Here is a 17136-nt window from a genome sequence, read left to right as displayed (position 1 = left end):
TCCGTCCTTCGACGTACGAAATGGTCTCTCGAACGGAGGAGAGGAAGACGACGATCAAGGCGTCGTTCAAGCAGGATGCACTCATCCTACCTGGACTGTCCGCCACGCCCGCCATTCACCTTCAACTTGGTCTCTCTGTCGCGGAACAAACGCGTGTGTTGTAACCGAGGCACACAGACGATGCACACAGCGAGCCAAAACGGCTGAAAAGCAGCGCAGAAAATAGCAAACCGCGGAGAGGAGACGAACGCCAACGGCGGCTGATAAATACCAGAATCGAAACCAGTCTCCGACAAATTGTCCCGGATTAACGCGAGCCTATTGCTTTCCACGAACGACAGAAAATCGTACCGGCAGAAAAACGCACCGGCGACGTATTTATGGACTCGTCGAGCGCGTTACGAAGTAATTTGTTCCGGAATCTCGTGGTTCGGTAAACGATTCGACGCTAACGTTTATCGCCCCCGTTAACATCCAATCGTAAACAATTCGCCCGACCACTCGTCCCTGTTTTAACAGAAAGCTTATAGTAAAGTACTTTTTCCTTATTCGTGTCTCTTTTTTCGCAATTTCGCGGTCTCGGAATTACGACAAAGTTTAGTAGCCCTTCCGCAATCGCGATTTATTCGGCGAACATACCGATTATAGATATATTCGAAAGTCTATAATGTATCGTCGCTCTGGTTCTTAACTGTTCTATCTCCGCTGGCTTCTAAACGAAGAGGACTGAGTTTTAAGTTAATGAAGTTTAATATTATCGCACGAACTTGGGACTTATAAAACTAGATAATCGCTGTTTTCCGATTGTAAGTAAAGCTTCCATCGTATTATCGTGAATTCGTAATCCTTCGTACCGATCGGACGTATGTGCACCGGTTAATTACATTTTTTTGAAAAACGAAATTAGGACAGTTAAGAAGCAGGGCGACGATACGTAGCTAATGGTCGAACAATTTTCGAACGTATGGGTAAATAGAGATACGTATCGTGGAGCGTGGAGAATAATTCGATACGATCGTTATTGTGATTTGCGAGAAACAAAGAGCTCATCTAAGCCGACACGCAGCTACCGTATCTCTAAAGTAGACGGTCGAGTCTGCAACGGAGATCGAATATACAGAGAACCGTAACGCTTTAATAGCACTGGCTTGCATTTATTCCGACAGTCCATAACTCCGCGACCCGTAATTGCCATAATTATGCGACCGCTGGTAATTGTGGTCGATCGGAAAGGAATTGGGAGGAGACGACGGTGCACGAGACTTTCCACGTCGCGTCCTTTTCGATGTTCCGAAGTGGACGTCACATTTTTTTTTCACTTACATGTTTTCTTCTCGTAAAATTTGGTAATCTCGATTAATTTCGCATACGAGGAAATGGCAAGAGTGGAATCCGAGATTACTGTCATCAGAGGGCAGCTAATAATCGTGGACAAGAAGCCACGAGGACACGCGATCAAGAAATATATTCCACGCATTCCAGCGTGTTTTCAGTGTGTACGAGCAAACGTACATTTTTCGTTGCTGCAAGTTCGATACTTATAGGGAATTTCGCGTGTAATTTTCTGGGAAAACACGAGGTTGCAACATCATACGCGGGTTGATTACAGTGGTTACGGTATAGCCCGTAATCGCTATCGATTAAGAAGCACAGAGATCTATAATATATAAAATGTTGAGGGCTATTGTGTTATAATTAATAATTTCTCCGCACCTCCCTCGAGCCATAATTCCGAGCAATCTGTTGTATCTGCTTACGTTGAAATAACTCCCTATATAAAACACTTTACTACTTGACTCCTCAATTGGAAACCGCAAAAGCCACAATGATCGTGTCCCAAGAAATTTCGCTTCTGGCCAACTGGTGCATAAATCTTTTTCGAATTGAAAGGAAAATTGCCTCGAACGCCTTACCAGACGAAACTCGTACAGTGTTGTATACTCTCCGCGTATACTATATCGGGCAACACCTGAAAGTTTCCAACGATCTTTCGATGATCAAACCGAAGATTAGGAAAGGCGTGCGTAGTTTTTCAACGAATTTTTTTATCTCCTCGTGTAAAGGTAATCGGATTACGCGAACCTAGGTATTACTTTGCGTATTGGAAGAAAAGGAAGGTGAGAACGATACATTGTCTGGGCCTATGGTGTTGATAAAGGCTTAGCCGATGTTTAAACGAGTTGAAACCTTTGGTCGGGTGCAGCTGCGGAAATGTCCGCTGAAACGAGGTGAAGGCTACCAGATGCAGATACACGCGGATAGGCGCGTATTAAGGTACACAGACGTGCACGCTAACGTCAGTGTCGGCGTTAGGCCGCTTAAAGAAGCTACGGCGATGCTTAACAGTGCATAAGTAAGTAACTAACAAGCGAGTTGCATAACATCGCGGCCGTCGCCGCCGCCGCGATGTACACCGGGTGCCGAGAGTTCGTGTAAGACGTTAAGGTCTCCCGGCACGGCAACACCACGTCGGCTACCTATCAGCGATTGCGTTAACCTTAAGGCGATACCGCCTTCTACACATATATGTAGGTACATATACCTGATACGCTCGTTCCACATAGGAACCGCTGCCGCCGCGCGATATCGTACGTACTAGTTCGAACATTCGACCGTTTCCCGCTATGACGCGCGATATATTTCGCGAATAAAATTTTTTAATCGTATACGCGATTCAATACCGATAAAGTGGAACAAATTGCGAAACGATGAGAAACTCGGAGGAACAAACTGCAGATGTAAGAGTAGAAAGAAATACGTTTGACGAGAAATCGCGGCAATACGGCGGCAAGACGAAGTTTACGTTTTAATCGATTTTTACTCCTTACCACCATCGTAATCTGGTCCGACTAATTGCTTCTACGAATCCAGAGGAGGCGCGTTTCCCGCAACAGGTGAACGAACCATTATCGAGCAATCCACGAGGACGACGAACGACAGATAACAAAAAAAAAAAAAAGATACAAAAGACTTTCCAAGGAACGAACGACACCCGGTATGTAGGCGAACCACGCGACGTATCGTGCGACACAGGAGTAGGGCGTGCCTGCAGTCGCTGCACACTGCGCAGTTTGTTGTACGCGCTGCAATCGTCCGTATGTACCGAGATGTGAGAGTTACACGAGCCATGTACGTGAACGCACATGCGTACGCAAACAGCTGAGCGAGCGGCGCACATCGACGAGCCAAACTTTTACGCGACCAAACGTATCTAACGAGAACGTTTCTTCACGAGCCGTCGAAAACCTGGTCAAAATGAGACGCGATGGCCAGCCACGTATTACGCATACGGGAGAATACGAGTACGTTACGCATGACGCGCGACTGATGCTTCCTACGAGTTTATTTTTAGAGTCAATCAATGGGACAGAGTTACCACGATGCTACGAATTTTTCTCGAACGCTGAGAATTTTGAAATCTTACGCATTTTTCAGCATTTCAAATATTTTAGCGTTCGCCTTCAACGTTCCGATTTTGCGTCAATAAGGCTGACCCTATGAGCAAAATTTGTCGTTTCACCTTTAATTAGAATAAACGCCTAACAGATGAGCAACTGTCTTCTAAATAAATAGCTTTGACACCAAACGCTCGAATCGTTTTTCACTCGGATGCTTCGCGACTTGTGTATATTTAGAAACGATTACTGATAAGATGACAAGAGCATCTTTTTTTGCACTCGGGGCAAAATGCCAAGTTGTCGACGCTATGGAACGTTGGACTATTTCAACGAAGAACGCGCGAGAAGATAGACGCTTGATAATAACCTTCGATGGTAGACTGTCTAACGAATAATAATATCGTGAAAATAGGAAGAACGTGTTTTTCAATATGAAAGTGAAAACGACGAATTAAATGCTTTCAATCGGAACGCTTTCTAATTAATTTCCGCAAGGTCACCCGTTAACGAATCTCTTTCGCAATTTTCATCCGTTGCATCTTTCTTATCTTCGGCTCGAGATACGGTGCTCCGGCAATTGTTCGCCGCTTGTAGCTTATGATTAATCATGCGTGACAAATTTATCATGTTAACTCGGTTGTAACTAATCTGTAATTTTCTTGCCGATCACAATTATCTTTTTACGCGGCGACAGTCGCCTCCAAACAGGTCGCGTCTAACCTATCGTTCTCGTTTCGCGAGTTAACGCGGGAGTGCCCGGGAAACCATTAAGAAAACCGTGTCGAAGCGTTCAGCGTCGTTGTCCGATAATAATCGACGCGTACGTGTAATTCTAGTTCGCAGATTCGCAACTGTCCGAACGAGAGCCAAGAGTTGATCAACTTTATACTCGATCGAGGAATTTTCACTCGTAAAAGCAAAAGGTATCGGAATGAGCATAAAACGATTTGATATAGCAACGAATCACACCGTAGATGACGTTCCTGCCGTAGTCGAGAAGCATGGAGCGTGTCGGTGGCAAGGGTCCCCCTACTTCCGGCGAACCATATCCGGCAGAACGCCCACCTATATCTCGGTCCGCCAGACCGTGCACACTCCCTACTGCCACAATCTACTCTATCGTCGTCCAATTGTAATAGATATTCTAGCCAGACGAAATTGTTCGACAGTTGTACGCGACGATAATAAAAACTGATTCCTCGACGGCGGTACCCATTGACGTTCCCATTTGTCAAGTTTCATCTTTGAAAGAATTCGGTCAAGATACGCGGAGAAGACACGCCGAACGGAAATGGAGACCTGGCTTGCATAATAGGTATATATTTTATTGCAACTCTTTGATGGAGACAAACATTTCTAAGAATGAGCGTATATAAGAAGAAGAGGAATGAAAAATGAAATTCGTGTCCTCGGAAGTGGATTTCGAGCGAGTCTCGATAAAGTAGAACGCATCCTCGGGAAACGTGGGTGGAATAATTTATTCTCGCTCGCAAATCCGTCCAAGACTTTACCGGACGCGCAAAGTTTCGTACACGTAGTATCCAAGGTTTTCTACGAAGAACCGCTTTAAATAAGATCTTGAACAAGCAAATAGACATCGTAATACGTAATGCGAATCTGGCACGGTGGAAGAAAGGGTGATTTAGAAACTTGTAAGTGGTCGGCTCGCCGGAACGCTCATCGATAGAAATTCGATCGAGACGTAAACAACTTCACGAAGACGATGTAAAAAGAAAGGGGAATGGGCAAAAACGATATTATGAAACTGCAAAAAGGTTGTGCGTGCCGCGGCACATGCCCCGATGCATATAATGCTGGCAAAAACTTGTAACGTCTGTTCTCGGCCGTCATCTGCCGATTCGATCGCGTCAGTCTAACCGTACGTTCATCCAGCTTGGAATCTAATATAAAAATCAAACTCGATATAAACACGAGGCCGCTAAAGAGGACCCGGTGCGGCGTACCGCGTCAAATAAAATCAATCGCTTCTAATAAAAACTTACATAACGTTAGTCGAACGTCTTGCAAGATTACTATCCACCTATATCGAAGCGGAATTGCCAATTTTCCCGTTGGTTAATAAGCCTGGCGGCCGGGTCGAATCTCGCGTGTTCGTTGCTAGATAGGCGCTAGAAGACTTACGTAAGAGGTCGTGATCTTTCAACTGAAATCTGTTCGATTTTGCGCGCCAATATTCATCGCAGCCACATCGCGTTATCGTAATTAACTTGGCTGTAGAGTAATCCGACTCGTAAAGAATACGCGCGATACGCGACTCGACTCGGGCAATTTTATCCAATCCACGTGGGTGTCCGCGTATGGACCAGCGCGAAGGTCTCCAACCACATGACGCAACCAGGAAAGTAACCAGTAACTGATAAAGCCGATAAACGATAAAGAACCTTTCAACCCTGTTCCGATCGTGCCATTAACCATGAGCGATACGACAAAAGTGACCAACCGTTGCTGCAGAACTCCAGCTGGTACATTCGGTAGGATTTATCGGTCGAATGACATTGTTTTCTAAACGCTTATTTATTTTATTATCTCGATACGCTGCTTAGAATCGCGATTTCGATTAATCGCCAAAGGTATCTGTAATGTACTGCATAAGCTGCGTAAGCTACGTATGACTTGATTTAAACGGTATGTTTCACCGGCAATTTGTACATTTTCAAGTATGCGAAGACAGGAATGTTGGCAGAAATGAAAATGATAAAGGAACGAATATAATTGCAGGCCGTTGGATAAATTGCTTCGGTAAATCGTTCAAACCGAAGCAATGTCGGACGGAATAAGTTATCGCATCGTATTTCGACACGTTTCGAGCTTAGATTAACGTCGACGATGGACACGCCGCGTTACCAATGGAACGGACAAAAACTTCGCAGAAAATCACTCGAGGCTTCGAGCATGAACTATTCGTGCGCTCGCAAGAATTCCCAGACACGATGCAAGTAGCAACAACCGATAACTGTCCTTATCGTATTTCTACGCTTGCACAGGGTCAGCGTTCTGCTATCTGTTAATCATTTCGGTCTGCATGTGCAAGTAGTTCTCGAGTTTCCAATTACACGTAACAAGGAACCGGTTACTCGAACGATATGCTATATCAGCGGAGACAATAAACCAAGAACAACAGACACCGGCTGAACCTGTAATTGCGAACGTTCGTAAAAATCGTCGAACTTGAATCTTCCTTCGTCTCGTAACTCCTACCTCGATTAGTCATTGACTCGTTCTCGAGCCTCTGTTATCGTTAAAATACCGATACCTTTCCACCTGTCGGTGACGTGTAGCCGACGCAAAAATCAGCGACCTCGTCTCCACAAACATCACGTCAGATACGAAACGTGTATACGAGTTATTAACCGATGAAAATTACAAGCGCGCGTTGTCGAGCTCGCAATCAGGGGATAGAGCCAGACATTTCCAAGACGTCTAAGTCAACGGTACGTTAGGGCAAAGCTAACTCGAAGTCAATGTACACTAACCATTTGTCATGCTTGGTTACTGCGTGCTTGGCTATCGAAGTGACTTCATAAACTCACGAGAGAACACCTGCGGCGCGTGAGGATGCTCGCATACCTTCTATCCAAGTGTCAACCTACCTGTTACCTAAACAATCTGACACCGCGAAGCTTAACTCGTGGGGATCTTTAAACAAATCGATAGCCGATTCTATCGACGATCCTTCCATCGTCTTCCGTAACTCTTTTTAGATTCTATCCGAGTGGAGAATTCGTGAAAGTTGGCAAGTTTACCGCGTGCGACTCTCGTGCACCACGCGTGGAATGTACCGATGAAATTACACAGATGCGTTTGAACGTGCTAGGAAGTGACACGGCGAAACGCTAGAAACAAAAACCGTCTTCCACGGTTCAACGCAACAACGGTTTACAGAAACACTTTTTGCCGGTATGATAAAAGGAAGGTGTAACATTCCGTACGATAAACTCGAGGAAATCAACGCTACAAAGTTTCCTTTTTCGAACGTTCTGCGGACGAAAAAAAGTCCCAACGATTCGACTCCTACTTGAAATTCGATAACACCTCAAACGAAGCTTAAGACGAGAGCTGCGAATATTTTTTGAATGCGTTGCCTCCGATGTCGTACGAAGAAATTAAAGGAAGAAAGAGAAGAACGTAAGGATATTAATTTGCTCGAAGGTTATGTTGTGTGCCGTGCGTACTCGCAGAGGAAGTTAACAGAACGCTTTACCACTGAACACAACGCAAATCCACTGAATCCATTCTGTTGTCCGAACGAATCGTAACGGCTTGATGGAACCCTAGAGATAGAAACGGCAATATATGATCTCAACGGACATCGCGTAGTCAGCTATAAAACGGACGTAAAATAATGTCTGACATTCGAATTACAAAACACATGTAACTTTGGTGGCGAGCATCGTTCGGTTGCTCGTAAAATGCCAGCGCGAGATACGATTCACCCATATGCACTTTGGATTACGTTCTCATTTTACAGGAATTGAGTTTAAACAACGATGATACGTAAAATCGTGGTGGCTTCTCTATTCTCAAAGGGTTCAACAGGCAGATGCATCTTTGATCTTTACTATTACGTCCAGGAACTTCGGACTTCTCTCGATGTAGGAAATTTGCGCCAAATAAGGAAACGACCGTGTGTACATCGCAAAGTCAGAGTAATTCCTTTATCGGGCGACAGATTCGAATTTAGTATCCGAGACGTTGCATCAATTGCAAACGCGACACGTAAGTGTCGAATAAACGAGACGATTCCGTAACAAGAGTATTCACACCCACCGAAAGTCAAGAATAAAATTCGCGATCCGTAGCGACGCGCAACGATGCAGTGCGCGAGACATAAAAGGAACAACAATTATTCAGTGTTGCCGCAAGGAAGTCACCCACCAGGGCCTCATGCTGAGACGATCACGTTCCGTGGACCGGTTCACCGTACGATATCGTGAAATCCCGTAACTACAACGGACGTAACCTCGCTGAACGGGATCGAAATTTCTCCGAAGAATTGGATTATCAATTATTCCGACTCTTCCTGAAATTATTTCAATTTTTCTTTCGTATCGCACCGTTAATGTTGCGTTGTCGCGACCCTATGCAGTTTAACTTTTTTCGTAATAACAATGTCCCTGGAATAACAATGCCCATATCGATAGATAAAATAATGCAAAAGCGCCATCTACAGAAACGTACGCTTATAGTTTATTCGATTGGGCAGCTATAAGAGCAAACGATGAGTGGCGATTTTAATTATAAACAGACACGTAACTGGCCAAGAGATAGTAAGACTACACATCTCTACGCTCAAGAATTTAATAAATCATTTTCCAACTGAGATATAAGGCGAGAACTCTTAACAAGAGGTGTAACCGCTACCCTACGATACGCAAGGAATGCGATATATCTTGCATTTGCAATTCGCTTTTTGATAATTATGGACGGACATATCGCACAAGCATGCTTCTTACTCAGGATTCCTTTTACGTAACGAGCATTTTATTGAAACGCGATACCGAGCGCCGTACGTTCTTCGCCAACTCGACGATAGCTTGAAAATTCCTGAAAAGTGGAAAATTGAAAGTGACGTGACGTGAGAACTATATCGCGATATACGATCGTAACAGTTACCGATGAAAACAGATCTACGCGACGTATGGGAAGGAACGCGTTCAAATATTAATCGACGTGAACGCGCCAACGTTGCATTCTGATTTTTCCAATGACGAACTGGTGGCATAAATCGTTCTTGAAACGAGTGCAACATCAAAGGAGCGATAAATCGTAGCAATGGATCTCGCGGATTAATTCTTCCGATATAGACAGCACATTTAATGCAGTTACCGTTCTGTCGAGGATATATTCGCGATCGCAACCGGCATTAATTCCGTGCTAATAAACCTTAATGACGGCTAACGTACGCGTAGGAAGCTCGCTAATGACCCTCCAATGATACAACTTTCTTGTAAGTATTATCGATAATTTCGTACTTTCGCTTTTCGTGTCTTCTCGTTTCCTCGGCGAATTATTTTCCCTCGTGTCGAACTTCCCGTAGATAATTCCTTATCGTTAACGTCGCTTCTTTTAATCCGAATTTGAATTCTTCTTTACGAATATGATTGCGCAATAGTAAATTTCCTTCATCGATTAACGATCGATTCGATATACACCTGTTTACGAGTTAAGCGTACGAGTATATTATCACTTTGTTCGTGTCTTTGGGACATTTATCACTCGTGTCGGATATAGGCAGCGTTATATGCAACCATCTGATTCCGTGGCAACACTTTAAACATCGAAGAGGTAATTGAAATTGCCTCTCTGTGGTACTTTCAGAAAACTGAGAATACACATATTGTTACTCTGTATTTTTTTTTTTTTTTCTCCTGATGAAATATGAAATATCTGATGCGCGGTACATATAATTTTATTACGTTCAAAAGATCACAAAGTGGTATGAAAATTTTCGAGAACAGGTTCCGGTAAAAATTTATTACATTTTTTACGTTCCCAGGGCAACCGGGTAATTTAAGTTTCAACAATTAAGCTGATCTTTCGTGAAATAAGCTGCAACGGGTGGTTGTCGGTAGCAAGAGGTTTGATTGATCATTAATAAACATTAATGCCCAACTTTAAATTGGAGGCTCGTTCGATCGATACAGAATTTATACCAGAGCTTTCTCCAAAGCAATCACGAAGAATTCTTCATCGGCACTCGATAATTATTCACGTAATAACTCATGTCGCGAGTCGAACGATAATTCATACGTCACCTTGTAAGCCGTAAATTACGTTATTAGCGTTTTAATTGCATGGTTATCGATTTATTCGGATACGCAATATCGTTAAAAGTCACACACGGCGTTAGTGACCTTTAGCTTTTAGCCACACGCGGCACAACTTAGAAGCAATAAAGTATTACGATCGTCGAGTTATTTTTTAAGAATGCCATATTTATTTTTCACGGTTGTTAAACAGTTGTTATGAAATGTTAACTGATTCGAGAAACTCGTAAATCTAATCGGATATTGTATCGTCTCGCTTTATATCTACGTTAATCGTTTACTACTTTCCATAAAACAAACCGTGTCTCAAGTTCTTTAATCTTCTCGTTCCAATTTTTATATTTTCAAATGTACGTTAGTTAAAAGCAATACGCTTTCTCCGTCGCGAGAAACTTCTTTAGCCCTGCGGCATCAAATAAGACTTTTTCTCGGGATCCGATTGTTCCTTAATATCGTTTGACAAAAGCATTGATTTTCGTCGATATTTCTTTTATTCGTGTACCAGTGGCTCAACTACCTCGCCCCATTTGTCCGTTTTGGGCGGCAACGTGCGGAAGAAATCTTTCCGGTTTTGGCGGTATAACCGGTTTTACCTTCTTTTTTCGTTTCACCCACCACGTTGATGCACTGCGACACGAGACCCTCGCGAACTTTTTAGCTTTTATTTATCGATGTATCCATATACGTATGCATACGGCCCTAGAGATCGCGGAATTCAATGATCTTCCAGCACGAAATGTTCTTTGCCGTTCCCTCGCGTTCCAGCTCCATTTTTATGCCGGTGACAATATAAAGTGTTATTCGCGAATAACACGCGTAATTTGCATATGTAAGTTACTTAGAAATCGTGTAGCGAATGGATCGTTTGATAAATTTTAGATAGACTCGAAAGGTTTCAAAGTGGACAGCGCATTTTATGTTTCAAAAACGCTGTTCAGAGATACGCTTATCTTTCTAGATTGTAACAACTTCTCAAGCTCCCACATAGTCGATTCCATAGACACGTTTGGCTTGTGCCAACAGACGATAACCTAAAGCAACGACGCTAAAGACGTGAAACTTTGATAGAATACAAACTGACGAGAAGAACGATCGAATTACTCGAACTTACTCGAGCAACGTTCTCGATTATCAGTTTGAAAAAAATCAAATTTACTTACCAGACAACGTTTTTGAGTCGGAAGATATCGATAAGGATGAGCTGGTGTTGTCGCGTGAAAAACAAAGAGATCGCGCAAAATGAAATAAGCGTCGCGCACGAGGCAGCGTGGTTTTACCGCAAGCATAGCCAACGAGCAGAAATACTTTTCATTAGCACTGCCGAGAGTTCAGTCGAGTTAATTTGCCCTCTAAATAGATCGGCGGCTATGCACGAAACCCGTCATTAGCGCACGCCGAACAAAGAGAGCTGCAGGAATTAAGAACGTAAGAGACGATACGCGGCTCGGAAGAGCGCATAATCGTGGTGGCCGTTTCGTAGCAGACTACTTTAATGTTTCCTGTTACGACCATCTCGCTGGTTATTGTTTCTCCATTAGATACATACTTAAGCGCACGAAGTAAATTCCCTCAACCGCGTTGCCGTCCGATCCGCCTTTTCCATTTCTTTCCTGCCAACTAGCCGGCAAATTTATCGGGAAACGAAATATGTTTCCTTCTACCATGAAAATCCCTTTAACACCGTATGAACGTTGATAATTATAAAATAACAACACTGTAAACGCCACGTCTCGTCATTGAATTGAAACGCGAAGACGTTATTTCCAAGATCCACGTAGATTCCAAGATCCAAGAATAGCGCGTTATAATTGTGGCCATAAGTTAACACGTTAATTAGCCGAATTGACGATTCCGATGGTTCCATGGATAAAATTTAAATACGCGCTGGAAGGCACGAGCCTCCGCAGGGCGATGCGAAATCCCCTTGTGCTGTACGATGAGACAGGAGCCGTGTGTAATCAATGTTTCTGTTAACGTTTAATGTTTCTGGACATATACGTCCCGGGAGAAAGACATGAATTCCGCCGTTCCATCGATGAACCTTGTCCACGCGGTCGGCAGTGACGGATGTCGACAGAGTCGATAAAATCGTTTCTTACGAACGGTTGGACCGTGCGATCGGTGTCAACCGCGTAAATTGACGTCGATACAGCTACTTATCGAATTCTAGGAGAATCGACGATCGGTCTCCTCTGTCTGAACGAACCTGGCGCGCTTACATGGCGCGCTTTATGACTAGACTCGCATTTTCATGAAACGACGCTTTCCGTCGACCGACCATGTCGATAAATGTCCAAACGACCATATCCAATCGCGAACACGCCGTTTAGAGGATCGATAGCTGTTCCCGTACAAAGGCTATCCCGACAAAAAGACGAGATATTCGCCGAACGCGAGCCTAGCTGTCACGATCGTTCGAGACACGACAAAGTGGCCCTGCCATTTGCTCTCCCGATCTGGATATATCATGTGGAAAATGATGAAGCTACAGCAAATCGTTGTGACGGCTGCAAGAAAACCGAAGAGGGAAACAGGAAGGGACAAACGGGAGAAAAACGATAGAGAGCAGAGACAATCACACGGATAGGGGAAACTTCGATGTACATACGCCTCTAATGTAAATTATTGTGGCACGGTAACGCTACGGAGTATGAAGCACGTGCTCATTGTTATCTCACGACAATCTAAATAATGCAGATAAGCGGAAGAAAATTGCGACAGGCAGGAACACAAGTCATTTCATATCTGGTGATTCTATATGCTTTGCGTAGTTGCACGCTCCAGCTCGAAGAACACAGAGATTCGAATAATATCGTATACCATAGCGGTAGCACGTGTTACATCATAGATGCAATTTGTGTTTGTTCGGTTTTACGAGGAAATATTCGTGGGCGCCTTATTTATGGTCAACGTTCGCCGACCTTACGACCATATTATAGGAGAAGTAGCCCTATTAACTTGGCAACGACAACATCGCAGACCTTATAAATCGTCAATGAAAATTATTCGATTTAAATATATTACTTTCACGACTACAAATTATTTGTCGTAAAATAATATATTACAGCGAATCGTAGACGCGATTTTTACGATATTTAGAACCGATATATCTAATTTTGTCAGGATACTTGAATATCTGTTTTAATACGATGACGGGTGTAGAGGCCTCGACCGCGTCATTCACAAAATTTTACGACGAAGTACATCGTGGATGTATTATTTATCACCGACAGTAGCAGTAATATACTTTACAAAGCGACTTACAGATGTACCAGTGACAGAATCGTAAAGACGTCACGAATCTTAACTCAATTTAGCGTAGAAAACGCTCGAGAGGGAGTTACGAAAGGAAATCCTTTTTATAAAAGGCGAAGTGAGTTACGATTAGAAATATACTTGCACGGAAATCGCAGACTGTACAGAGGAACAATACGAAAAAAGAATAAATGCCACAAAGTAGAAACGTCGAATTCAAATCGATCCAATTAAATAACGAACGAGAAGAAAACGATCGGCGTTGCATAACGCTGATAAAAGTGTGACAAACGATCTAGAAAAAAAACTACCACGAATGCTTATCGTTAACAAAGGCAAATCGATGCCGAGTAGAAAACCGTTGGAACGTGCGTTCACGGTAAATGCACTTGTATCGTCGTGAAAGCGAAACGGTCGACGAGATGTTTCAAAAAATTTGGCACCTTTTTAACGTTGGCCAAATTTACATCCGACTTTAAATCTTCCGCCTAAACGGGAGTGCAACTCCATCGACTTTAGTACCGAGCCACGTGACGTTAACGGTTCGTAAATTAAAAGATGGTCATCTCGTTGGTACGAGGCCGCCAAAGAAAGAAGACGTTCCTCGGCCGTTCTGTCGTATAAAATTCACGCGACTCATTGTTCCTGTTTTTATATCATCGGAATTCGCCTTTCGCTGAAAGGATATACGAGATTGTATTTACCCTATCCCCTTTGCAAAACCGAAAATGATACATGACCGTAAATTTCAACGATGGTAATTATTTTTCTCTCGATCGCGGGCATTCCTTGTTGCAAAATTCCTGCTTGCCACGTGACCGTTAAAACGCGCGCGCAATTATTTACGACATTTCTCCGTGCGCGCTTTCACGAAAGCGATATCGATTATTGCCAGTCGAAAGCAAATTATTTCTACAGACCGATAAATCCTTTGTCATCGATCGAAGATGGTAAACAAATTGGAATAAAACGCGTTCGTTTGGACGCATGAAACCGTCGGGAACAAGATTGGATCCTCGTGAATCGGCAGGCCATGCGTGTTCACACCCTTTACACGGAACACGATCGAAAAGTCGATCGAAGTCGTCCGATAGTGATAATCGAGCATCCGTGAGCCAGCACGTGAGTTGTTGGTATCCTACAGTCATGGAACAAGATGCATGCGCGCATATACACACAACCCTGCGGGTTATGGCTTCGTGCAACCGCAATGTTACTTGAAAATTAATGCAGTATAAATCAGAGGCAACACGTCCGCGACATGCTCCGGAACATCTGCATTCCCTGACGCTTCAACCATAAAACGATACCAACGACAGCATCGCGTTCATATTTATCAGTTCTCCTCAAGATTTCTTAGATCGAAAAGATCCGTTCGATTGAAAAAGTCGTTCGCGTTGAAGACAATCGATGCGATGTCTGTACGACCGATTGTTTGTCAGTTTTTACCGGAATACACGCGTTCAACGAAAGTTCGACGCGATAGAGCACGGCGCCGCTATTATCCTTTTTACATGAATGTTTTATGATCGCATGGGCGCAGGGGAAATGTCTATCATACGCTGGAAACGCAACTTACGGTTCATTTTACAAACTCGTGAGGTATCTCCGCGCGATCAATACTCACGATGTGCGTCTGAAATGGTTTCCTTCGTTGCATATGGAAACCTTCCAAGACACGTAATGTCGTTCGCCACAGTGGAATGCAACGTTAAACGAAATAGTAGAAATTTGCCGATAGTGCCGTTCAACGAGACACAGCTATTTAAAAAATCCCTCTTCCAGTCTTGTAACTAATCGTAAGATTATAATTGGCGTATCTTTAACTGGTCGCTCGTATTCGCTATCGATGAATTTAAATTATGTCTATTGATCATCGCGGATAATTTATATCGCGCGAAACAGGAAATATTCTTTATGACTAACCACGATATCACGAGTATCGCGCGACCGTAACAGGTAAGTGACACCGTATAAATAGTTTGAATAAGACATTCTTATAATGATCGTATCCACTCGTAACTATCGATCGATAACAAAAGAGGGTGGTGCACATCTACCTACGTTGAACTCGCGTTACATTCTGTTGGCCGCACCGTCTAGACGCGCACATCAGCATAAAGAAAACCAAGATCAAGCTATAAGTTACTTAACGATAAAATCTTTACACTACGAGCGAATAATTTATTGCTAACATATTTACATTTGTTTTAAACGATCGCGATGAGTATAGGTAACGCGTACGGATATCTGAAAAAAAAGAATGTTTGCTCGATCAAGAAAGCATGTACGCGCGTATTTTCTCGTCATTCTTTCCTTCCTTTCTCCTTTTTTTTTTTTTTTTTTTTTTTTTTTGTTTAATCATCGCCTCGCTTGAAAGGTTTAAACGAATAATTCTAATTACGGATTCCATGAATATGCAAACGATCCTCGTCACTGTGTAACAGTTATCAACTCGATCTGTTACTTCGATAATACGCGCGTACATAGCTCAGTATCATGAATTTCATCGGCTATGTCTGGAATCCAGTGAAAACCTGTCTCCGAATGTTTAATTAAATTGATCCGTAAACAGTTCACCGTGTGTATTTCAGAACCCGCGACGGAGGCCTATAGCTACGTTAGAACGAATGTTGCACTCGTTGTGCAATAACCAACACGTGCCGTGTCTTAAATATAGAACAAACTGTGTTCCTCTCTCTCGGTCCTTCTCTCTGTCTCGAGTCTTCGCTAAATGCGTGGTTTGGATCAAAGAGAACAACATACAGATCTTAAAGTACGATAAGAAACGCATTGTCACTCGACTTCCGTGAATGCTTGCTAATTGACGGTCGCGTTATTTAACGTCTTATCTCCAAAAAGGACTTGCGCCAGCTTTCCTCGCTTTTATATCGCGTAAGAGCATGCCTCGTCGATTTCGCTAAAATTCTACGTTGTTCGAATTTATGCGTTCGATAACATCGTTCAATCTGACTTTACCTCTCGACATTACGTAAATGATACTTTTTATTACGTTCGTCGGATCGTTCGTTACGATTACGATAATACACTCGTAGAAATCCGTGCCTGCCTGTGCTCGCATCCCGAGAAATTCGCGACTGACACACCGAACAAGACAGTGAAATCAAGAAAAATACAATCTACGGAGTACGTACGTACATGCTGTTCGTGTCACGCCTTTTCAGACGGAACGTTTGCCTCGAGCTGCGAGCATCGATTCATCGAGACAATCGAGTAATCATTGCGACGGAAGCCTTTGATATTCGTTGCACGTGAAGATATAATAAATCTTCGTGATTTCGTCGAAGAAATTCGATCAAATGGCAAAGATAAACAAAGAAGTTATTAAAATTTCCAAGCGTCTGATCGCTCCATGTTTCTAACGCTTCTGATATACTTAAGCAAAAGAAAAAGAACGAGTCAAGGTCGCATGATAATAAGATAGCTTATGTACAAGCCGTATCTAAACAAAGTTGAAACCGCGTCGAGATCAACTCGATGAAACAGCTTTGCGTTGCTCGACTTGAATTTCAAATTCTCGAGTATTTAAATATATTCGCTTCTCGATAGTTTGAGCAACATACAACCGATGGAGGAGCCAATTAGTATTTCGCAATCGCGCGCATTTTAGATCGCAACGGAAACTATAAAGTAAAGATTGTCCCATAATAATCTCGCGTTCGAGTTAAATTCAG

General features: G+C 43.1%; 1 protein-coding gene across 2 annotated transcripts in view; it reads right to left on the bottom strand.

The window, feature by feature from the left end:
- Positions 1-17136, bottom strand: part of LOC138184904 (Krueppel-like factor 6) — a 285854-nt gene that overhangs the window by 248553 nt on the left and 20165 nt on the right. Inside the window, exon 1 of one of the 2 annotated variants that reach the window (XM_069123348.1) lies at positions 2829-3040. The exons of the other annotated variant lie outside the window; for it this stretch is intronic. Coding sequence (XP_068979449.1) covers positions 2829-2834 — 6 coding nt within the window. The 5' untranslated portion in view covers positions 2835-3040. Of the gene's footprint in view, positions 1-2828; positions 3041-17136 lie in introns of those variants that run through there. 2 annotated transcript variants of the gene reach the window in all.

This window comes from Bombus flavifrons, chromosome 11 (assembly GCF_040668555.2).
Source record: "Bombus flavifrons isolate JBK064 chromosome 11, iyBomFlav1_principal, whole genome shotgun sequence".
Taxonomy (NCBI): domain Eukaryota; kingdom Metazoa; phylum Arthropoda; class Insecta; order Hymenoptera; family Apidae; genus Bombus; species Bombus flavifrons.
This window is presented reverse-complemented; position numbering and strand designations above follow the sequence as displayed.